This window comes from Periophthalmus magnuspinnatus, chromosome 15 (assembly GCF_009829125.3).
Source record: "Periophthalmus magnuspinnatus isolate fPerMag1 chromosome 15, fPerMag1.2.pri, whole genome shotgun sequence".
Lineage (NCBI taxonomy): Eukaryota > Metazoa > Chordata > Actinopteri > Gobiiformes > Gobiidae > Periophthalmus > Periophthalmus magnuspinnatus.
In genome coordinates, this window is record NC_047140.1 from 5,711,006 (window position 1) to 5,735,819 (window position 24,814).

A 24,814-nucleotide genomic window follows, 5' to 3' on the forward strand; every position below is an offset into this window, starting at 1 on the left:
CATCATGCCTCAACTCATTGTGCGTATAATACTCTACTTAATCCCACATTTTTCTGTGCTATGGAATTCAATTGATCAATCATGTTCCACTGATGGTACCATTTCAGGGGCGTTATTGCCATTCTGCTAGGCTGCTTGACCTTTTTTCAATGGCTGAAGCCAGAGGATGAACCTGACTTGCACCGCGAAATAGATCCATGGAGAGAATGGAATAGAGGAGTGCAATTGGGTCTGGGGGGTGGTTAAAGAGAAGGGGGGTAGGTGTCAGTGCTAAAATGTATTGACTTTAGCTACGTGGAACATTTACGGCAGAATGAGTTTTTTCTTACTTCTCGCACTGTTTTTGTCACATGTTTTATTTCCAGATAACGGAACATTTTAACAAAGATTTTTTTCTGTCTTGCGCTAGGATTGGGGGTTGTGCTTGCCTGGCACAGCAGTGTTGATGTATGGAAGTCAATTGTTGTCTGTGGTATGGAACAAAACAGAGTCGTTAATTATGAGGTATCAGCTGATCTGAGAACACGCTCGATCAATACAATGTGTTTGTCATTCACTGTGGAGGGGTCTTCATATTTTGCATGGCCAGCAATAGTAGTACAATAAAATAGTATATTGTCTGTGTTCAATAAAAAGTAAATTATTAGTATATTATTAAATTAAATTAATCAATATATTAATTCCAAACAGTAAATGTGCGTACATATGTTCTTATTATATTGTTATGTTGGGAGTGTGTCTTGCCTTATGGTGGTTAAATGCTTATTCAAAATGATCTTCAGTTGTTTTTTATTCTCGTGGCAAGCTGGAAAAATATCTTCCATTTCAACGTCAAACATAATATGTAGTGATTTTGTGTGTGTGTGCCTCTGCAACTCACTGGTTTGGGTTTACAACACCAACAGTTGCCTTAAAAGCTCATATATGTTTCACTTTCTCATCATTTAAACACATTTACAGTACTTGGACTCATTAAAAGAATTTCAGATAAAGTTTTGATTGAATTCCAACTGTTTTCCACTTTAAAGTTACTGCATTTCCTATTATAAAAAACACCAATTTTGCTAACAGAGCACAAATTCTCCCTGTACTTTTCAACAACGTCAACACAATGACCTATAAAATCTATATCGAGATTTATGCTCTACTGACTCAGCCTTTGGACGGAAATAACAGTAAATCACTTATTTTTGAAAATTCACCATTAGGACGTTCATGTTTGACATATATCACGCAGCGGGCTGTAATAAATCAGAGCGCTCCTTTTTGACAGTGAGGGTGTCAGTGGAGTGTGAAGACTGGCTGTCAGATACATTTGTGTGTATATGTATTTGTGTATATTGGAAATGTGTGTGGATTTCAAGCCCTTTGCTGGTGGGGCGCTCGGCAGGTAGTCCCGCTATCACCATACAACTTTGTATCTGGGTTTTAACACCAAAGTGTGAAGGGATAAAAACAACAAGACAATCCTTATCCCTGGTGCTGGGAACAAATGAGTTCTATATAGTAAAGTTGGATATATACTGGACTGTCTATACCAGGCTGGGGGTATTTGAGCTCATTATTGCACAATCTATAGATGTTTTTGCGCAATATACAGAAGCACTAAGGTTACAAAGTGGATTTAAACAAGAAACAGGACGAGTTTGTGGAGCTTTTCTGTTTTTAAAGTATAGTATTTTTGTCATACAAGGTTTCACAATGTAATAGAAACAAAATGACATTAAAATTCAGTTGTGCGGCCTTCTATAGTTAGTTCCTGACATCTGAAATCATCTTAAAAGGTATTTATTTCACAAGAACGTTGCACAATTAATATATTGTGCAGACCAGAGAGACACATGGTAATTTTCATCTGTAGTCCCTAAGCAAAGGCAGAGTGTTGTCCTCAGATGCACAGTTTAAATGAAAATAAATCTGTCAAATTGGTTATTTAAGTGAGTTCTATTTGAGCAAAGAAAACTGCTACAATAGAGTGTGTTGCATGTAAAGCTAATTATAAAGGTGGCTTTCTCACTGGGTGCATTATAATCATATACAAGCTGTACATATGCACAGGGAGTGTCTTCATATGCATGATCTGAACCCTCTACATCAGTCAAATCAGTTTCAATATTGCACCATTTAACCCTTGTTCCACCTGAAAATGATCACTTAGTCCCTCCCTGTCCCCCCTGCTCCTCCCCTCCTCTCCATCCGCACACAGTGGCTACAGTGACCAAAAGGTGCTATCAAACGCAGGCTTGTTCTGTTTTGCTTTGTCTCCGTGGGGTATGCTAACGTCCTTTTGTGGCGTCTCATGTCCTCCTTTCATCTCCCCTGTTCCTCTGATAAGATAACTGAGGACGAGACAGAGAAGAAGCCAATGGGGGAGGAGGGTGCGTGTGGGGGAGTACTTTGAAAGGCAAATCAACCTTTACCATACCGAATCAATGACATGGGGCTATCTCCGAAGGTACAACACTCTTTCTGACCATCCTTGAAATGAAACGATACCGAGCACAAATTGCATATTATTTGCCAGTTTTAAAATATGCACGCGGGCTTAAGGAAAATAATAATCATAAACAGACTGGTATATACCTAGAGGGTGAGCACTCCTAGGCTGTAAGCTAGCTATATTTATGAAAGCTGTGAAGCGGAAAGGAGAGAGGTGGAAGGGTGGGGGATGAAAGGAGGAGAGAGAGGAAGAGAAAGAGAGGGAGAGAGAGAGAGTGGTGGCTGTTAAGATCATGTTATGTTGTGGCGTGTTTAAGAGCTTTATTAATTCGATTTAGCGCCGGCCGACCAGTGTAGTGACTGCCAGCTGATTTGATATCCCGTGCAACCGCCAAGGCCCTTCGTCACTACAAGTATTTGAGTTTGTAATATCTTCGGACCGCGTTGTCGCTTAGTGGTGTCCCGAGCGTGTGTGTGCGGAAGACTATTTGCGGAAATGCAATTAAATAGTCCCCTAGGTTTTTTTTTTTTCGTTCTTTTTTTTCTCTTCGCTCTCCTGTTCCTCTGCCTCCTTCTGGAGCTGAGTAATGCAGCGGTCCATTAATTCCCGCCATCAGAGCCATAATTGACTTTTCTCTGACATGATTCCCTCTCCATTGAGTGAATTCCCGGCTCCTTATATTTTGGGTGACGGGTCTCATTGTGCACTGTTTACAAGGGAGTGCGGAGGAATGGGGTTGCATGCAAATGGCAAAAAGTACATATAGGATGAGAAAGGAATTTGCTGTTGAAGGAGACATTGTAATTGTTTGACTTGTGATAAAATTCATATGTTGTGAATAATAGTGATGGGTGAAACTCTGAGTTTTGTTTCAATCCAGATATATACCAATGCATTTCGTATTAAAATGCATTGAAACTCCTTTACTATAAAGAATTTTACCTTGGTGCCATTATCTGTTAATATATTATAACTAAAATATAAAGAATGTATTTTTTTAATGTCAAAGTTTTATTTAAAAACTGCAATTTTTGAAGAAATTTTTAGTATCAGTATTTCAGCATGAGAATCCAGTCATAACTAGTGAATAATAATGGAGAAAAATAGCTTACTAAACCTAAATATAAACAAATTCTAAAGTAAGAATGGGCTATGCAGAAATCGAGCAAAAAATATGCCCTGAGCTATTGCTAAAGGACAAGTTAAGACCGTAAATGCTAACACTGCAAGCAACTTAATAGATAGCTTTATGTTTACTTGTTTTCTGACTTCACTTTTTTTAAAAACACAGACTGAATTCCATGCTGTATTGTCCAGGCTAGTTTAAACATGAGCTATATAGAAAAATGTACAACTGGTAGAATTTAAACTGCCTCCCCGAATATAACAGAAATGAACAACAACCTCCAGACACAACCACATACAAGAATAGAAATAACCATGAAAGGAAGCGATTCTAAACCGACTTCTTATTAAGTGAACGGTTGACTGAGTTGCAAAGATATTGTTGATCCAAATTAGCTCAAATAAGCCTGGAGATCAAGGTAAGGGGAGAGTGTGTATGAGGAGGAGGGGGCCCTTTTGTCGGGGCCCCTAACAGCTTCTTGTGTCCGTGTTCCGCTCGGTGGCCCTTCTCAAACCCGGGCTTTACTCCGGCACAGAACATCGCGGTGGCCATCATAGCTCTCGTCATTACTCGCCCCTCCCTGGATGCATTTATTTTCTATAAGTCATCCTCTATTGACTCATTGTGGTGGACTGGCTTGGTTAGTCAAGCAAAGGTTCAAATCCATACACTTAGCTCAGCGTCTGTGGTTATATGTGGTCAGAGATATGCTGCCGGCTTTCACTTATAAGAGGAGACATATCAGACAGGGTTTTTCTGTGTTTCTTTTATTTTTTGTAAATAATTCAGTATAGCTGTTTCATGAATCTATGTATCATCTATGGAAACGATTTTCTGGTGCGCCAATTTGTCTTTCACTGACTTTTTCGCTTTGCATTTGAACGCTCGGATTGGAGTCCGAGGCCCATGACTTGCAACAGTGTGGATTTTTGGATGGGTTTCCTCTTGGCACTCCGGTTTCCCCATGAACCCAAAATATGCACAATAGGTAAAATCTTCCAGCTACAACAGTCCTGATCAAGCCTCGCTCAAGATCTAGACAGGTCACCCCAAAAGCATTGAAAGATGGGTCAAAAAAAGTGTATCTTAACCTAGCAACTTCACCAAAACAAAATAATAATAAAACAAATCACGACTTCAGTTAAAAGACTTAATTTCTGCATTTTTTCACAATCCAAAAGGCCTGATATTAACCTCTATTAACGAAAGCTTCTGAGCATTTGTTGAGAATCTGTCTTGGCCTAAGATTTGGTTGTACTCATCTGCTAGTTCATCCCACGCCCACGCTACAATCACTGCTCATGACCTTTGGCGTTCCTGGGCTAATTCATCACCGCAGCTCCCCATTCTGGCCTGTCCTCCCCAGAGCCGTCCACAAACTACCGCTAAGGTCAGATCAACCTGCCGGAGGTCAGGCACGGGGCCGTCGCAATCAGCGGGAATACTGCAAAAATGTCTAAATGTAACCGTGGCTGAACTGTTTGACAAAATATTAGCGATTTCAACGCTGCTAATCTAACAATATGTTTTATGGAGCCATTTCAAAACCAAGCTATGTTTTTTCAACTCAAGGCAAGCGCTCTAGAAATTGATTGACATAGCGACACAACTCACAACATGGCCTATGTAGAGTGATAGCCCTATTATTTTGAATGTTACAACCTGATAAAAATCTAGTCCTGACCCTAGTAGACCTGAAAATACCTTGCCTACTGAGTAACCAATTGAACAGTTACATATTAGCTATATTCTAGAGGGAGGCCTGGGTCAAACCTTGCCTGAACATGTAGAGCAGATTCTCCAAGACACTTCACCCAAACTGTCCGCTCAAGCTATGGCAACGTTGCAGTTTACAACAGACAGGGCATCGGGTTTAATGATCCACAAACTGTACTTATAGCTTATTCATTGTGGCAACCCTGGTTTTATATCTACAAGCTGTTTTTGCTGCTGCTAACTGATTTTAATAGCAAAAAAACGCTAATATTCTTCAACCTTTTTTAAAAATAATGACCCCTTAGCTAGCCTTAATAAAGAAAACTGAATTCATAATACCACATTTTGCTGTATAGGCCATCGCCAGCTCTTGTCACCTGGCCCCGTCTCCTCCTGTCTCTCCCACTCCTTCCATATAGGTATAAACTGACTGCGCTTGGCCTGCCGTACAAAACAGACTAATTTCTTCACCTCGCTATTAATGCATTTGGCAGGGACAACATTCCATTTCCTGTAATGAGATACACAAATAAATCTGGCTATGGGTAGACTCAGGGCTGTGGGATGTGGGCGGGGGGCGGGTGGGGGTGTGTACTGGAGACACGTTCTCCTCAGCGATGGTATAATTGGTATGGGTGCTCGCAGACATGCAAACCAATCTCCAAGCAGACTCTCTCCTTTCTCCCCTTAAGGCTATTTCTTTTGTCTTTCCGATGGCTCGCACATCCTGGGTAGAATGTACGATGTATGGGTATGGGGAGGGTGTTAATTTGTGAATTAATAGCTTTCCCCTGTAGAATTGTAAGTGGTTCAAAATGTCAGTGGAAGCATGTGAAGCCGTAGTTTAGATCTGCACAATGTTAAAAGATATATAAAAATCAACAGTGCAAAATGGACATGTTTTTAATTTTAACACATTGATATAAGCAAAGTTCCAAAGATAACACAAAGAGAAATGCAGAAAATCAAAGCCATATTTTCTTTAAGATCCAGCATTGAAAAATTCACATGGATTTTTATACCAGATGCCCTTCCATGTAAGTGAAGTTTACCATAATATCAAGCCAAATACAATTCATTGCAGCCACAAATAAGTGCAACGAATTAGCAATATAACTTACCTATTCAATTAACAATAACAATATTTCTACAGTACAACAGAATTTGCATACGATGACCAAGCTACGAATATTGCCAAGATATTAAATTGCGCCATACGTCTAGAAAAATTCTAGCAGTAATGAGTTGCAGCGCTAAACAAAACGATAAAAAACTATGCTAGCTGACCAAAAAACTAAACAATTATTCAATATAGTTCAATCTTTATTCCCAATGAGCACCATCACGCTAAACTCTTATAAAACAACTTTCTGTTTCGTCCTCTTTAGCCCCGCCCCTGCTTTACTTTAGCCCCGTCCCTTCCTCTCCCGTATCCATGGTAACAAGCAACTAATATCATAAAGATATAATAGCCCAATACAGCAGAGAAAAAGTTTAGTTCAAGCAAAACTGATAAGAAACTCTGACTGAAACAACTTAAGTATTTCATATATTCTAAAATTCTATCAAAGTGAGCCATAATCAACTTCCTGTTTAGTCCTTTGTAGCCCCTCCCTTGCTTTACACTAGCCCCACCCCTTCCCTTTCCCGCGTCCACGGTAACATACTTTTAATTTGCGGCGGACATGACAAGGCCGGATGAATGGCTCTGATGGCAGCCCTGTCCCTGAGCGGGGCCTATTCGCAGAGCTGGTGTACATAACGCATGTCACAGTAGATTATCTCTACTACCGCCCGGTAATGGGACCTCTGCCTGAGCAAAGGGCAACCACCCCACCCATCACCGCCCCACCACCAACCCCACCAGCAACACCAACCCCACTCCAGCCAAACCAGCAGCAAAACAGCAATATTATACAGTAAGAAACCGTAAAGGATTCAACCAGACAGTGTGAAACAGCCATGCAAAAGAGAAGAATCACATTACAGGAAATGGTGAGAAACAGTGTTGGAAAGTAACAAATTTTGAGTAACTGTATTTGAGTACTAGTTATACTTTGAACTAACTATAAGAAAACAGCTCTGGTGGTGTGTGCAGCTGTGAAATTTGTGAGATTAGTGATCAATAAATGCAACAAACATAAAGCTGCTTTAACCCTACGTTGTGGTTTTACTTTAATATAATGTGACAGTATATAAATGTTCCTAATACAGTTCTTTGACTGAACCACGTAACAGAATACGTTTAATGCAGGTATTCTAACTACACTTCAAAGTATTCTTCCCAACACAGGTGAGAAACAACAACATACGATATTTAACATAGCATAGAGCGTCATTTGGACAGTGAAAGAAGTAGACAGGAACAAAGACAGGATTTGTATATTGTGTGGACATTTAAAGTAATTCATAAGACATCATAAATAACTTCAAATCATGAAGAGATATTTAGAGGTCCTGTTTGCATTTTGTTGTCAATTTTAGAGTAATGAAGGGGCAGTAATATTGTAACATTATACTGTAAAAATGATTGATTTTATTAGTAATTTACTTAAACATGTGTGCATAGTTTTACACTTTATACATTTCCAGTAATGTGCTGCTTTAATTTGAGTATTTTGAAAAGCTGTTCTGTTGCCAATTACTCCAAAAATGATGCTTGGTAAATAACATAACTAATGTAATAAAGCAGTCAGAAAGGTGAGTTCAATTCAATTTGATGAAACCTTTTAGAAGCTGTACATCAGACACAGGGCTCTAAATTGAACACACTGTGCATGACTGTGTATTGACCTGCATGCCATTACACGGAAAACAGGATTTTCCAGTCATTCTATCGTAATGTATTTAATTTCTCTGGATATGATTTATTGGAAAACCCTGTAATACGCCGGAACAGCAAGGAATCAGCAGCAATAGTAGCAGCAGTAGTAGTAGACAGAAGACAGAGACAGTGATAGTGACCAAAGCAAAAGAGAAGGGTGTCTAACTGGCACTTACAATGTCCTATTTTCCTCCCATCCAAGTGGTTGCCACTCCAGAGAACTACAGAGACAGAAACATAAAGAGGAAGTGGCCTGTTTTGATGAATGCTCTTTGAGATCATTTTCAACCACAACATCCCATCATAAACACACACATATATAGACGGACACACATGTTGGGTTTCCATGCTTCTTGGGGACATTACATTGATTTACATTGATCCTAACCTTAAAGGGCCTGTACCCAATTTTTTTTTTCTATTTTAGCAAAATGAGACTCGCCTGATTACAGATATATTGTAAAAAACGGTTCTTGAGGTCCAAAATTTTGCTGTGTACAGTCTGCATTTAATTATAAAGCGTTATATTGTCCAGGAATCAGGAAGTGCGTGTTTGTATGCTTGTTATTAGCTTTACCACGTCACAAACACCGCTCTGGAAAGTTGTGAAAAGTGTGTATAAACTCATCATGGTGAATAATTATGATGCTTTGAATGCATAAGGTAAGTGAGGATTAACTTTGGACCTCTGCAAACGGTTTAAAACGAACAATTTTTTCCTGTTTTTCATGTTTCAAGACGATAAGGTACAGCGCCTTTTACCACAATCACCTTAACCTAAACTCTAACCTATTTTAACCCATATCTGAACTTTAAATCATGTTGCTGATCTAATAATAAACCCTCATTTCTGTCCCCATAAGAAACGCAGGGCTCCATTGATGTTAGCGTGTGTACAGATTTGAGTCCCCACATTGTGATAAATACGCACCCGCACGTAGACGCACACGGCCCCTCCCCGCCTGCCCCGGTCTGTTCCTACACCTGTTCAGCCCTCCACCAGGGACATGTTAATTCAGAGGCATTAAAAAAGCCAATTGTTTGCACAACCGATAATCTATTAGCCCGCAGGCAGTGTGTCCACTCTCTCGCCTCGCTGTGGAATGAGAAACTCAACCCGGATAGAATCTGTGAGCGGAGATAGAGGCATTTGGCTGCCACTGCTGAGGACTAATAAAGTGTTCTACTGTCTACGGTGTACACTACAAATGAGTTATTATTATCTGGTACTTTTACATATTTTTACTGTAACATAATAGGGAAGTCAACGGAAACTGTCTCAAGTTATTCCTTATGGGTAATACTTCCAAAAACGGAATTAACACCATTGGATTTGAACTTTTACACTGCAAGTTAACACTGCTATTTAGACGTATATATTCACAGGCTTCAGAACGCATATTACACTACTATATGCAACATTTAGAAGCCTTTCAAAAGCTATAATATTATTAATCACTATGGCAACATCATGTATTTGTTCATCACTCTGGACCAGTGGATTGACATTAGTAAACAGAAGTCCTTAGTACGTATTCCACCTACTGTCATATTATTTTTAGTATATTTTTCCTGAACCATCACAGTCGATTACTGTTTTTCAAATTAAACTGATTAATGAACATAATTTTTTTACGTAGTGAAATCACATTTGCATTTTTGGCTGTGTATAAGATGGAAGGCATTAACGGTACTCCATTGGTAATTCAGTTCTTGCTAGGCTATATTTTGTTTACCGCTCGCATTGCTAGTTGAATAGATGCTCATTTAAAGCGTCTGTGTTACATATTTGGTTAATTTTATTTCAAAATTTCCAAAAAAGAGGAGATATCTATATGTATATCCAGCTCATCGTATTGACGGAGCCATATTGGGATGGGCATGCTGTTTGTTGTTACCGAACACCCCCCGAGCGCCGCGTGCGTGGGATTATGCTCTATGACAGCTATATGGGATGCTCTAGCTTCAAATTGAGATCTCGTCTAGTGTAAGGCGTATGGTAAAACGTTAGGGCATCACGAAAAAAAAAAAAACCTGATTGAATCGCAACACACTCCCTGCGCTCCCTCTGACTGCTACACAACATAACAAGTCACCAGAGACACAGGATGCAGAAAAAATATATACACTTGGCCTGGCGTGCTGTCATAAATGCCATCCTCCACAAATGTAGGAGGCGAGAATTAAAAAAGTGGAACAAAATGGTGTCTTTTTTTTTTTTTTGTCTTACCATCATCCCGTTTCCTCTTCTCGCCGTTGGAGCGGGGGATGCCCAGGATGCCGTTGATGGAGTAGGAGCCCACGGGGTCGTTGGAGGCGCTGGTCACCGGAGGGGAGGCCGTGCTTGGGACTGTGGAAAGAGGAGAGGAGTTAGAAAGTTATAGGGGATATTAAAAGTGTAAGTTTCAAGTTTGGGAATGTTAGTTTTAGTGTGACGTGGTATTGAAATTGGAAGCTAAAGAAACCCACTGCAGTTTGATATCAGTAGTTGAAGTTGTAGTAGTAGTAATAGTAGTAGTATAGTTTAGTAATCATGTAATAAAACTAAAACTACAAAATAGAGCACCATTTTGTTTCAAAAGCTAATCGCACTCTGATTCTGTGGTTAGCAGCTGTGAATTGCTCTGTAAAAATAAAGTTTACTAAGTGTTTTTGTCTATTTATTTTTGTCTATTTATCAGTCAAAATATTAATACTAAATAACTGAACAACTTATAATGCATTGCAAATATTTCACACATATACATTTTGACTTAAGAAACATTTTAGAAGAAACATTACAGTAAAACATGTCTCTTATAATAAATTTGCAAAGTGTTCTCACAAAATGACCATTATTTTTTTTATATTTCTAGTCTCTACTAACCAATGAGGACCCTGCACTCTCTAGCTCCACCCTTTGCTCATCATTAGAACTGCAAAAAAACCTACATTGCATCTTTAACCTTCAATGAATTTTAACCGACTAAAATGAACTATTATGTGTGTTGTGTAAGGCATTATTTCATTTTCGTTTGACTTCTTTGACCTCACCTATAGTGTGTCCCGGCGTGGACAGCGGCGTCACAGATCCATCGGGCGACGGGTGGAACTGCTGCTGGACTTTGGTGCGAATAATCCTGGCAAAGTGCACAACAAACCAGAATCAATCAATAGTCTTCAACACACAGTTTGGACCAGCCTTATGTGCATGTACTACTCAGGGCCCTATCCTTGCACTTGGGGGCCACCCTTGTCACCGAATCACCAGTCTCTGAGCTTTAAGGGCCAATCTCTACTGGATTCAATCTGGCTTTTGGGGATAGAAATATGATAAAGTCAGCACGGCTCTCACAGTAAGATGTGAAGTGGCGGGGGGAAAGTCTTCATTGCACTTTGCTCGGAATGATCTCGCAAACAAAGCATGAAATCACATCAATTCACCCTCAATGATGGGCTTCACTGGCTCTACCTGGCCAAGTCTAATAATCTGCTCCCTCTACACCCCTCTTGAGCCCCCCCTCCCTTCTCTTCCCTTTCCCGGCCGCGAGTCCCTCCAACCTCTCTCTCCCTCTCCTCCTCGCTGTCCAGTCCACAATAAAACTCTTTCACAGCTCATCTTAGCTTTAGTTCATTTTTCCTCTCCTCCGTCTCCTCTCTCGTTCTCTCTGTGCGGGATAGGGGAGGGGTGAAGAGGGGGGAGTAGTAGCAGGTAGGCTGTTATATTGAAGACCATAGACCACCCCTCCGGGCTCATGGTGGATCACAGTATTGATCAGGACTCAGGCCAGAGAAAAGTTAAAGGATGGATTGCAGTGTGTGGATGTAAACGCCAAGAGAGGAGGTGTAAGTAAAGGGACATAATGCGATGATTTGGGGAGCGGTTGTAAACTGTGAGAACTTGCGATAAATTTATTACAATAATAAAACACACAATAGTAAAATTACAATATTTTTTTCAAGATTTTGTTTGATTATGTCTGTTATAAACTGGTTTTAGTAAAGAAGCGGGGAAGCAACTTGTGCAAATACGCGTGTTTTGTGGGGATGTATACGTTTATCTAACAATATTTCAAGACGCTACCAGCTAACTTTTACATATAAATACATTACTATGATTAAATGTAGTATCTAATGTGTTAAAAGTACACGAAAATACAAAAAAAACTGTGTTATATATATCAGCATAAGCAAATTACTGCATTTTTCTACCACTAGTTTACTACTACTATATACTTTTGTAAACATGTGACACTTTGGATTGAAACTTTGCATACAAATTGCAGTATTTAAAGCAGTATACAAAGAGTACTACTTAAGTATATATTAAACAATTCTTATTCACAAAACAAACACAAAAGAAAGTGTGTATCCTATGTTGTCTTCCATTATTAACTTCAATAATGTTACTCGTTTGCAACTGTAAGACTCAAAATCGCTTTTAATTTCATGGTATTATTAAAAACTCTATTGCAACAAATTTCCCAAAATGCCACAAAACAGAACACTTCCTATTCTCGAACATCAGGAAAGCACCACACTTTTTAAAACACACTCCAATCTCCATAATGACGATAATCCGTTGCCATATGGTACAACAAAAAATCGCAAATTTAACAAGAAAGCAGCTCTGATTTCAACATCCCCATCCACAATCTGAATTCTTTACAGTTCAAAATAATTCCACAATGACTTCCATACAAGCGCGGGGACTCCATAACATCACATTATGCGTTTGACTGACAGGTGAACAACATGTACCACCCGTCCAATGAGAACTGACACCCGCCTATCCGGACAACTACGGGTTAATCTCCCCCGGGTCAAATACGCATAGCAGTCCCGTGTACTATAAGCTCTCCTCATCAATATTTTATTTGAATTTCTAACATGGCTTCACAACAGTTATTCGACCTCACAAGGCATAAATCCAAGGACTTTGTTTCCAAGTGCATGTTGGTGATATTGAATAAGCAATTGTGGCGCAGTTGAATTAACGACTTTGGTGTGGGGAGAGAGAAAGAGGGAACGGAGGGAGGGAGAGAGGAAATACCCCCAAAGAAATATTAAAATGGTGGATCGATATGATTGAGAGGCAGCTTAGGGAGGTGGTTCGTAGTAACTCCACTCTGGTCAAGCCACAACAGAACGACATGCAACCTAGCCTCTGTGTAATCTTTAATAATGCATGCAGGAAAAATGTGTTTAAAGCCAGGACATCCTCTTTAGCGCAGGGAGCAGAGGGCTAAACCGCACAGACCACCACCAAAATGGACATGGGATCTATATGAGGTCTTATGTAAACAGTTTGGGTAAATATATGAAGTATATATGGAGATAGAGGGGTGTAAAATGTGTTGGATTTTTATGGGACTTTGCAAAACAACAAGTAGTTTTTTAAAAGTTATCAAGGTCAAACAACATTTTTTGATATAATACAATTTGAAGCGATAAAACACACAAATATAATGAGTCCCAATAAAAAATTATATGTCGAAAATTATGCAAAAACACAGCAAGATTAAAAAAACACAAAATAATTTATGGTTTTGCCTTATAATTATAATGACAATACATCTACTATAACACTGTGGTTCGATCAATACAGTGGGTAATATCACTGTACATATTACCTGATTGAATTTCAATAGTAATAGCAATACATTTTAATGAATTACTTCGAAGCCAGACTAGAGCCAATGTTGAACTTGACAATAATGATAATAATAATAATAATAAACATAAAATGAAGAATGTTTATTGGAGAAATTATGAATTAAATCCAATTCAAATATTAGGTGTGCTCATTTGTTTAGAAAAATAGGCAATTCTTATTTTTTATTTTAATCTAAAGCAAAATTGACTTTAACTATTTACTCCAAACACAAAGGCCTAAGGATTTTTGGCACAGTTTATCCTTTAATCATCAACGCGCTTACACACCATAATACATCCTAACGCACAAGCTTACAGTAATAATAACCTTCTGAATGATATAAGCCGGTCCATATTCTCCCATAATGACCCACAGACCACACACACATGACAGCGGGACGTCAGCACGCGCTAATGCCGTCTCGCGCTGTGACGTGTCGCCGTGATGAGCGATTAGTTCACGAACAACAGGTGAAAAGCAGACGCAGCGCCACGGATCCATTAGAACAGCCTCATTCTCGTAATAACGTGTCAAATCCGCGCCTTTCCCTCGCTACCCTCGCACCCGCCGCGTTTAGCTGGACGTGTTATGAGACTCGGGTTGGCCTCATTAAAATGTAATGCCGATGACCAACTCTCTGGAACAGTGCCTCCTAAGCAAAGTTCATCACTCGCGCTGTGCACTATGGGGCTTTGGCGTTTTCCAGCCTTCCTCTTTTGCTTTTCTCTCCCTCTCTCTTTCTCTCTCTCTCTCCCTTTCTCTCCCCCTCTCTCTCTTTCTCTCTCTCTCTCTCTCTTTCTCTATACTCCACATGCTCCGGGCTTTCTCTGCTCTGTGTGCTTTCTACAGGGAACAAGAGGTGTCTACTTATCAACTCTAACTCGTGGAGACCCACCAGTTACTTTTTCACAACTCAGATTTTAAGTATTTAAAACCTGTTGTGGACTGAAAATCAAAACTGCGCAAATGGCACAATGACGACGTAGAGTAACTTAGGAAATACTCAATAAACTCACACGTTTTAATAAACTGTTCTAAAAAAAAACCCAAAAACCAAAACAACTGTTCTCATAATAAAGTCTCAATTGTAACAAAAAGAAGCCATATACGTAAATAAAAAAAAAAATTGTTTCAGCTTTAGTATAAAAATTAAGTATATAAAAAGTAAGTATTTTGTTTCGATTTTTAAAACGTTTCTAGTGTTTTATCTTTATCTTTTATCTTAAGTGTAAATATTTTTATCATAATTTGTCCTAATTTGTTTGATGGGCCTTTATTACTCAATATTACCCCAAATGTCACTTAACTCTTCTGATGTTAGTATGTTCATTTCCCGTGCGTAAAAGCCAAACCAGCCCATTACGCGGCACTTTCTTGGAGTTGGCAGAGAGGAGGTGCTGGAGACCGGGGCGCTGTCGTGTCGCAGTGTGGTCCTCGTATTGAACGGCTTTGTTGGGTATTTCCCTGTGCCTCTGGATCTGGTTACGCGCTATCGATCGGTTTTTATCGAGACAGATGTGATCTCTCCTCGGCGCTCGTCGTGCGCGCTGCGCTCGTGGAGGGCCGCAGTGGGGATTGAATTGCACTTGGGGGAGACCACCCCAGCTTCTTGGCACCACGATAACCGCAGCATATTATCAGTAAATAATATGGTGCGTGTGTGAGAGAGCCAAAGGAAAAGTAGCCCGTCTATCCGCTTAACATTTTTTCGGTGGACTCTAATGGCGCTGTGGACCTACCTGTTGATGGATGACACGCTGGGCACTGTGTCGTTGTCGCAGACGCCCTCAGCCAATAGCCGGTCTCGGATCTCCCACGCGAACATGGTCGGGTTCTGTCGTTTATATTCGGCTATTTTATCCACCACTTTCGGAGTCGCCACCTTTGGTTTGGAGCCACCTATGACCCCGGGTTTAATACTGCCGGTTTCGTAGTACCTGGGCGGAGGAGAAGAGGACAGTTTACCGGAGTGAGCGGCTGGAAAGTGGAGTGTGTGCTTGTACCTAATAGTGCTCTTAAGGCTGGTTTACTTATTTATTCAAACAGTGAGACGCACAGAACAAAGGCCACAGAGGAGTTGGGGCTTCTGAAGCAGCATGCAGCACATGCCACCGTGTCTCCTACAGTGTAGCTACACAATGTCAACATTTAGTGTGTGGAAGAGTACCTCTGAAATGACTTCTGATAGCTAGGGAGAAATATATGTAGAGAAATTACTCTCAACATTTGGGTTCAGAACGAGCGTCCTACACTTTACACTAAAGCCTCATGTGAATGCTGCGTTCATGCTGTTCATTTCTAACATGGATAAATACAGTTTTATTGTTTAAAATAAATCTAACAATAATGTTTATGTGTTCAAAATGTTTTGCATAAATTATAAAACGCCTTATGAGCTAACAAAATGATTGTTGAGAAGATGACAGTAATTATAATAGTTGAAATGTTAAAGGTGCCATGGCCTCACGGTCCATATACATCCAAAAATGACTTTAGTTATACTCTGCTATTAATACAGCTCATTTTACACTTAATGTTTAGTTGTAAAATTTTATCTCATTTTTTTCCTCAAAGGCGTTTTGTGATGGGACGTAAATGAAGGCGAGGAGCTCTCTAAAATGTGCCTGGTGTAACCGCTGTGTGCTGCGGTGAGAGAGCGAGGCGTGCGCTCTAAGATTGATGCCTGACACGTTCCCTCTCTCACACACACATTCGGACTAGAACCCTTTTACCTGCCGAGGATTTTGCTGACGCAGCCGTGGCTGACCCGGAGCTGTCGGGAGATGTCGCAGGGCCGCACGCCTTGATGGGCCAGCTCCACTATCCGCTGCCTCACCACGTCCGGGAGGGGTCTGCCGTTTACAAACACCCCGCCGAGCTGGTTCACACCGCCGTGCCCTGCGTGGGATACAACAGCAGCACAGGGGAGCATAACATTACATACCTGCAGAGGCGGCGCGGACGGGGCCATTGTTCACACACCACACACACAACACACACGTTAAGGATTGACCAAGTTATTTTTTGGATCCAGTTTAAACCTGTTTTAGTCTAGATCAAGCTCTTGTGGTACATGGAAAATTAAATATTTTATGAGGTGGTACTTGGTTTGGAACTTTGAACACAAAGCTTTGTCTTACGACCTGCGCTTTTACGCACACTTTTACGCGCGTTAACTTTCCTACTATTCTTTCATTTTCATCTGCATAGTATTATGAAGAGGGCAGCCAGCAATATATTTAATCATGTAAAATATATCTCTGTTTTTATGTATTAAATTAAAAATAATCATCCATAAATAAATGCACTAAAACACATGGCAAAAGTAACAGTAAAACCGCACGTCTAATAATAATAATAATAATCATAATAATTATACATATTAAACAACTAGACAATGAAATGCATGGACGAGGAGTTTTTTTCTTTTCCTTTTTTTTTTTTTTTAATAATTTTAAAGAGCCACGTATAAATATCTTTCCTGTGAAATAATAGCTCTAAATGCCTATAATAACATCCTGCTGTTGTTTGTGTCCTGTTAGTACAGTGGTCAGGAGGCTCGGAGTGTTTCCAGCTCTCCTCTCGTCACTGCCCCTTTGCAGCCTAACACATGTCGCTCATATTACGTTTCAACCTGTTTAATTTTCCTCGCACAATAATTGTAAATAATTAAAATGAGCTTTGATAACTCATATTACAAACGCGAATGGTGCGAATGAGGAACGAATCAATAATGCATCATGCGCCCGGGTCCTCTTCTTCACCCATATCGTATGGAGCAAAACATGGCCATAATAAAGACGCACAGGGGACGCTGCGTTATTTTTATTTTTTATTTTTGTTTCGGTTTTAAATGAGTATATTTTATGCCTTTGAATATAGTCAGGCTCATTTACACACAACGACCTTCTGTGTCCACAGACACTGTCACTGCCGAGGCGACAAAGATGTTAATAACAACGCACGTTTGTATCACACGCCTACGAAAACACTCATGGGTAATATAACTTTACTTACAAAAACAAAAGAATAATTATACAACACAATTACAGCCGTATTAAAAATACAAACAACTCTCCAAAAGACACGTGGTTCCGAGTGAGGCCAATTTCAAAATAACACAAAGGGCATTTACTGTAAAATATACAGCCTATTTTACGCTCAATATTTTTACTATAAGAACGAAAATGTAAAGTATGTTTTGCTCTTATTTCCTCGATTAAAAAGCTACAGCATGAATGTAAATTAATTCAAGAATATTTTAGTTGGAACTGAAAAGAAGGGTCCTTACTCAGTTTAACTGGAAAAGCCCCGTTAAAACCGCACGGTGCGTGAACATTTTGCTGCAAACTACTGGAGAATACTCACGGTGCATCGCCGAGAAGGGGTCTGCTTTGCAGTGAATATCCATGGGATAGCAGAGGAAAGAAAGGTAATCGACTGAGGTCGCCGTCTCGCCTCGATGGTGCAGCTTGAATACGCGTAAAAAAGGGAGCCTCGACGGTATCGGTCACACAGTCCGTGTGGAGCGGTCCACAAGTTGTCTGCGCCAGGCGGACTTCTCTGTGCTCCTGTCAGAGTCTGGAGTCAGGAGTGAGAGTGTCAGGTGCAGAGCATGACCCACGCGTGTGCACAGCGCACCAACAACGGCAACAACATGGGCTCCGAACGGCTCACAGTTCGTGTCTCCAGCACATCGTGACCGTGAGGAAAAGCACCGTGAATCCTGCGGCTGGAGCGGAGTATCCGGGAGCGGAGCGTATCACACACGAGCGGGCTGAGAGCGGAGCGGCCGGGCACAGGATCCCCTCTCTCTCTCTCACAGTGGGCTGTGCTGAGCGGAGCTTTGGCTGAGAATGAAAGGCTGCGCTGTGTGTCTGTTTGTAAAAGCTGCAGTCACAGATCCCCCTCCCTCCCTCCCCTCTCCTCCAGCCCACAGATCCCCGCGCATAGAGATGGATGACTTGTCAGACAAAGGCAATAGATTCCAACACTTTGTGATTCGCCCACGTAAAAAAAAACTGCAGCTCAAATGAGGAGGTCCCTGCATCCGACAGCCAGGAAGGGGAGGGAGACGAAATGGGAAATGATGAGACTTTAGGGTGAAGAATCAAGGAAATTAAAGGCAGGGGGTAGAAGTGAGGGACGCTACTGTCAGCGCGCGCGGTGTTTAAGAAAAGGCGCTTTGGAGCTGTTGTCTTTGGACTCTCGAGTCAAGATACTGGCCCCACACGTTTTTACACTCACAATATCATCATCTAAGTGTGCTTTAAGTTGTCCAAACTAGACACGGCAAGACAAAGGACACAAGTATCCGTTTAAACAATTAGATAACTGTGCGTAAAATAATGGCCTTCGGGCCTGTCAGAATGCTTACATTTGAACCATACGAATTATTTAAAAATATTTACTGTTCATAAAGTCAAATAAAATAAGGAGACAGTTTTGAGGAAAGAAGACACTTTAATAATAGCTTTTTAATGTTTGTTTTGAATGGTGAAATGTTGAGACAAATCCGAGAATAACTAAAAACATGTCCCTTGCTAAAAAGTCTGAATGGTTTACTGCTCGTGCGTGTGCACGCCGTGCACGCACGGTCAGGAGCAGGTGTAAGGTGCACTCATCCTCCTCCTCTTTATCATCACCAGCACCACTGTCCGCGCGCGCTCTGTAGATGGCGCTCACACAGAAGCTTTTACGCACAGCGGGGCCACGTCCACTCCACTCTTTCATCCACTCCTCAGCCTCTCCAAACCACCGCCACTACCGACGCAGTTTCTACCGCGCTCCGGCCGGGTCAGAGGTCGGCCCGTAAGCCTACTGTAGCTGAATTATGGCGGCTTAATCTCTTCCGTTGGGACTCAATCCAAAGCGAAACAAAGAGAGAAAAGCTCGGGTCTAACAGGATTTTCAAAAGTCAGTGCTTTGTGTCTGGGAAAAGGGAAAGTGTTTGCCTTTTGGACGTGTGATCTGACTGTTGGAACTTTGGCTGCATTTGGTTCAACGAAATCCAATTAAATTCAATTGTTTTATAATTTTAAGTTAAAAAAAATATGGAGAAAAATAATCAAGAATTTGTACAATGATATTAAAATGTCGTGCGTATTGTGCTTTTCAATGAATGCGCAAAAGATGAATTATTCTATAAGAAAAATACACATACACAATTAACAACAACAACAACAACAACAATAATAATAATAATAATAATAATAATAATAATAATAATAATAATAATAATAATAATAATAATAATAATAATAATAATAATAATATGGCCGTGTGTTGGTCCACTTGCCTCTGGACAACTTTGAGGACGATCCCTCTTTTTGTGCGTGACTTTTTTGGGGCTGGGAGCTTCTGGTACAATATGTAGCACCATGGGCAGTAATTTCACACGTCGGTGCACTTTTGCCCTAAAGCTGCTGCTATTTCCCCCACACACACAACCACAGCCCCGCCGATCTGCCCCCCGCGCGCCTCCTCGGAGCGCGCTCGGCTGTGCGCTGTGTACCGCTGACGTGCCCGTGTCACCGCGACAGCAAAACAAAACGCGATGATTAACAAAGTGCCAGGGTTTAGTCCTGAGAGCAGAGGGGAGGCTTCTTACCCTACTTTAAAGGCACTGAGTTTTCTCGTTTACTTTTTTGACCCAATAAAATATATTTCAGTTCTTTTAAATCTGCCAAACTGCTCATTTTCTCACACAATATGTTCACTACTTTCTCTGCACTTACAAGAGATGATACCTATTTTTAAACAGCGATTCATGAGCATTTAAATCAACTCTACTGACATAATAAACGCCTGATTTACAAACCAATTGGTCAGTCTGTAATAAAATCATTCAGAAGACTAAAAACATTTACAATTATTGAAAATTATGTATTAACATTTCTGGCTTAAAATGTAACACTGTAAAATTTCAATAAATCCAAGAGGAATAAATCTGATTTTATTTATATATTAGCACATTTAGGATTTAGGGGAATTTAGAATCATTTATTGTTATTGTCAGGTTAAAAAATACAGTTTAGCAGCTCCCTGGTCAAGCACCAATAGAGATGAAAAATCTCTATTCCATACCACGTGTACTACATATATATACTACAACTACTAATCCTATGACTAATAATGCATAATAGCAATAATATACAGGCAGAAGAGAATATATAGCTATATAAATACATAGTAAAAATGATAAGAGGATTTTGTGGAGGGGGTGATAAATGCCATTAAATAGAAAGTGATTTTTGTCTCTGGCTGAGACATATGGGCTGTAATGCGCGTTCACGTCAAATATGGATTTTTTGTTGTTCCTTGTGTCTTGTTCCTGGCTCCACTGGCTTGCTTGTTCTATTTTAATACACTGTCACATTAGAAGCTGTGGCACTATTTGGCACAACCCAATTTGCGTGCGTAAAAGTAATGCGTAATGCTTGCACGATACGTATTTAATAACCAGCGTATTTTTGGTTATATGAAACAGGGCCTTTGATCCATAAATAAAATAAATACCGTCTCTTTCTGTTTATTTCACCCAATTTACCACGTTTAGCACTTACAATAATAATTCCCTATCCTGTCTTTGGACCCACTCCATCCCTATTAGTCCACTTATGATGAGCTGCAGCCTGCACGTGGACCCCCCTCCGCGCCCCTCCGTGACGCCGTGGGGCCCTCGTGACACCCGCTGCCATATGCGCAGGGCCATGGCACAACTGCGCGAGGACATCAGCTGCATTTGTGCCTCTTCGCTCTCCACCCGCGCGCAGATGGGTATCAATTTGAGTCGATATACCCGACACTGGCGCAGATTGATTTTGTACTTGCTTTTAATTTCGCCATAATTAATTAGATCATTACAACTGTTTCGCATTGATCTTCTTCCCATCTCGGCCCCAAACTGGAGGTGAATTGCACTGCGGGTTGTGTTTTCAATTAGTGCGTCGTACAGGGATAGTATTAAGTCATAATATAATAATGGGCCTAATGGCTGGAAAGTACACATACTAAGTTACAGTTCTTGAGTAGATCTTTGGGGGAGGCCAAACTGTGGGCTATTTTTTCAGTAGATTTTTAAATACACATTCTAATTTAGTATCATTCTAACCATGTAATTGTAATTATTATTATTTTTTAATAGTAGTAAGTACTTTGAGTAGTTCTGTTAATAGCAGGTTTTACTTTTACGCAAGTACAGCAGCAGTACTTGTAGTTGTAATTGTATAATTCTAGACATGTAGCTGCAATTAGTTGTAAAAACGTAACTACAGTAATTAGTACTTTGAGTGTTTTTTCATGAGTACTTTTTAGTTTGACTTAAGTACAATTTTGGCAGCACTACTTGTACTTTATTGATCACTGAGTACATTTTTAGCCACTGTACTTTTACTTAAGTACAGCTATTCTGTACTCTTTCCCTCCCTGCCTTAATAGTGATAGTTTGAAGTGGGATTTGTGTGCGTAAAACCTTGGCGTTCTCACATAAAGATGGAATTCTTCTGTTTTGTCAAGTGCAAATAAACATTGACATTTCCGATTTCTTTTTTTTTTTTTTTTCTTTTTCATGGAGAGGGGGGTCCTTACCTGGCAGAGCAGCGCTTTGAGCCATGTCCTAAGCGTCCTGGCTAATGGTGCATCCTCCTCCTCCCCCCCCTCGCACCCCGATGCAGCCCACTAGATGTGTCCGGCCTCCTGCGCGCCCTCCCCGGCTGGCCCGTCCTCCCTGCCTCCCTGCTCCCCTCGCCCGCCTGGCTCTCTCCTGCTGCCGCTGCTAGTGCGACAACTCTGAGCGCCCATCCAAAACTAAACGGTTTAGGGCGACAACAAGAAGAGGAAGAAGCAAGCGTGCTCCAATGAACTAGGCATTGATAAAGAGTAAAAAAATAAAAAAGGTGGAAAATCAAAGCAGAAAAGCGTAAAAGCGTGATGCGTAAGAGAGGTAGGAAGTTACTTAAGTTAAGGTTTTCCAGTCTGTAAATAGCAGCTAAAATACAAGGCGTGTGTGCAGTGTTTTGGAGAGCTTGGATACAACTTTTACGCACGCAGATTTGGACCAAATTACTGCGTTATTTTGGGTGTCAGGTTTGAAAAGAGACACTGGAATATAGAGATAGATGAGAGGGTTATTACTTTGTATAAATATTAATGAGCCTCACCTTATATGGCACAAAATTGGCACCAAAAGTTAACAAAAGATAAGATTTTAGACGTTTAAATACACACAGTCATTTTACAGGCCAGTAGGTGTAAAAATCATAAATATTGTTTGATAATTTGTATTAATAATTTAGTTCGAAGTGATATGAAAGCCAAATCCATCTTATAATGAGGAAACAAAGGAAAGCATTTAGTGAATTCTGGCAGTTTATTTAGTATAATATACAGAGATATTTGTATATTCATTTGTCATTTTTGTAACTGGTAACATGTCAAGTTAAACAACAAGAAAATATAAAGACAAAAATGTAATCTGATATAAATATGAACCAAAATACACACATTTGACTGTGAAATTTCAAATGCAATCTCCAGATATCCTCTTAATCTGACTGGCCAGCCCCCAAAATGAGACAACTCCATAAACTTAACTAGTACCACAATTCTGGCCTATTACCATCATTTCCACCGTGATTATGATTCAGTAATTCCCCATAAACCAAACCTTACACCGCAATAACTTCACATCCTATAGAAATCCACTGTTGTTGAACTTCCGAGCCCCAACTTTGAATGTGTTTAACTGAGTGCGAGAATACACCAAAAAAGAAAAAAAAAAATCCGGGAGAGTATTAAAGTTAGCTACTGGAACATTAACAGACGAATAACCAGTAAAAATGCAGTGTTACAATATCCACTAGCACACCCAAGCGTACCCAAGTCATAAAGTCCAACATTAAAATATTATAGGTTCTCTATCGGCTATTTAACAAACATTTGGCATTAGAAGTATTTTACAGTGCGACGACTTAGGCTATAAGACCATCACTGGACCAAAGACCATAATGGATTTGATGGAGAAAAAATGTCCCAGGATGAAGCTTTCTATTGGTGGACACTATGTTAATATTCTCCCTTTATGTCAGGGCATTTGTGGGTTTATGTAGCATGGTTGGGTATCTAAAGTTTAGCAGGAGTAAAAAAAAAAAAAAAAAAAAAGATTATAGAAAATGGTAAATGTGTTTGGATAAATAGTTTACATATGGGGCCTTTCTGAAGGGATTTTTACAATGTTAATTTATGGTGATTTCGAGTGACAGTGATGAAGAGCCAGTAAAATGAGCTGATTTTGGGCTGTCTCGTTGGTGCGTGCTGGTAAATTTTGAAAAAGCTGTTTTCTTCTGTGTTTTTTTTAGCCTGCTATAATTTTCAATGTGTTTTTTTCAATGTTGTTTTACAGAATGTGATTTATTGTATTTTAATATAGGCAAAATACTAACATTCGTATGAGAATTTCTACTTTTTACTGCAATTTTTAGCTATATAATGGTTGACAGGGGTGGGATTTAATAAGTTTTCCTGCTTTTTGAGCTTAAATAAGAAAAATATGTGAAATGTGCAAGAGGTGAACTGGATACATGTGTTCAGTAATGTGCTCGAAATAAATAAATAAAGGATAATATATAGAAAATTGGAATAATACTCCTCCTAAAGGCAGTGTGAACAAGAACACAGACAATCACATAGATAAAAAGTCCAATCATGAAACAGTATTTTCATGATCTAAATACAAAAATATATCAAAAACACATTTTCAAAAACAGAAATCGGCTCAGGTCTTTCCCCAAAAGATGTAACGCCGTGTCAAAATGTTTCTATTTCATTATCACTTTAATATAACGAATCTGCACTTCTTGTAACAGAAAATGAAACAGTTAGATTGTACACACTCTGCAATGACCTCGAAAATACTGCACTGCTGCTGCCTCATCGTTACTGTCCATAGAACGGTAACCTCTTTTTAACACTTTGATAACTAAAAAACTTTCTGCAAAAAACATAAAAATTTAATAATAATAATAATAATAATTTAAAAATTCTCTTAAAAACCTGAAAATGCTCCCATGGAAA

The 24,814-nt window shown here is 39.9% G+C and overlaps 1 protein-coding gene across 4 annotated transcripts in view; it reads right to left on the minus strand.

The window, feature by feature from the left end:
* The window catches only part of pax2a (paired box 2a), a 37,729-nt gene extending 19,177 nt beyond the window's left edge, over positions 1–18,552 (minus strand). For 2 of the 4 annotated variants that reach the window (XM_033979625.2, XM_055227358.1), the window contains exons 1-6: positions 18,110–18,552; positions 16,474–16,639; positions 15,481–15,678; positions 11,140–11,225; positions 10,337–10,456; positions 8,283–8,327 (exon numbers count right to left, since the gene is read on the minus strand). In XM_033979625.2, coding sequence (XP_033835516.1) covers positions 8,283–8,327; positions 10,337–10,456; positions 11,140–11,225; positions 15,481–15,678; positions 16,474–16,639; positions 18,110–18,152 — 658 coding nt within the window. In that variant the 5' untranslated portion in view covers positions 18,153–18,552. The remainder of the gene's footprint in view (positions 1–8,282; positions 8,328–10,336; positions 10,457–11,139; positions 11,226–15,480; positions 15,679–16,473; positions 16,640–18,109) is intronic. The other 2 variants (XM_055227359.1, XM_055227360.1) reach the window with 1 other exon arrangement.
* Between the last annotated feature and the right edge of the window lie 6,262 nt (positions 18,553–24,814).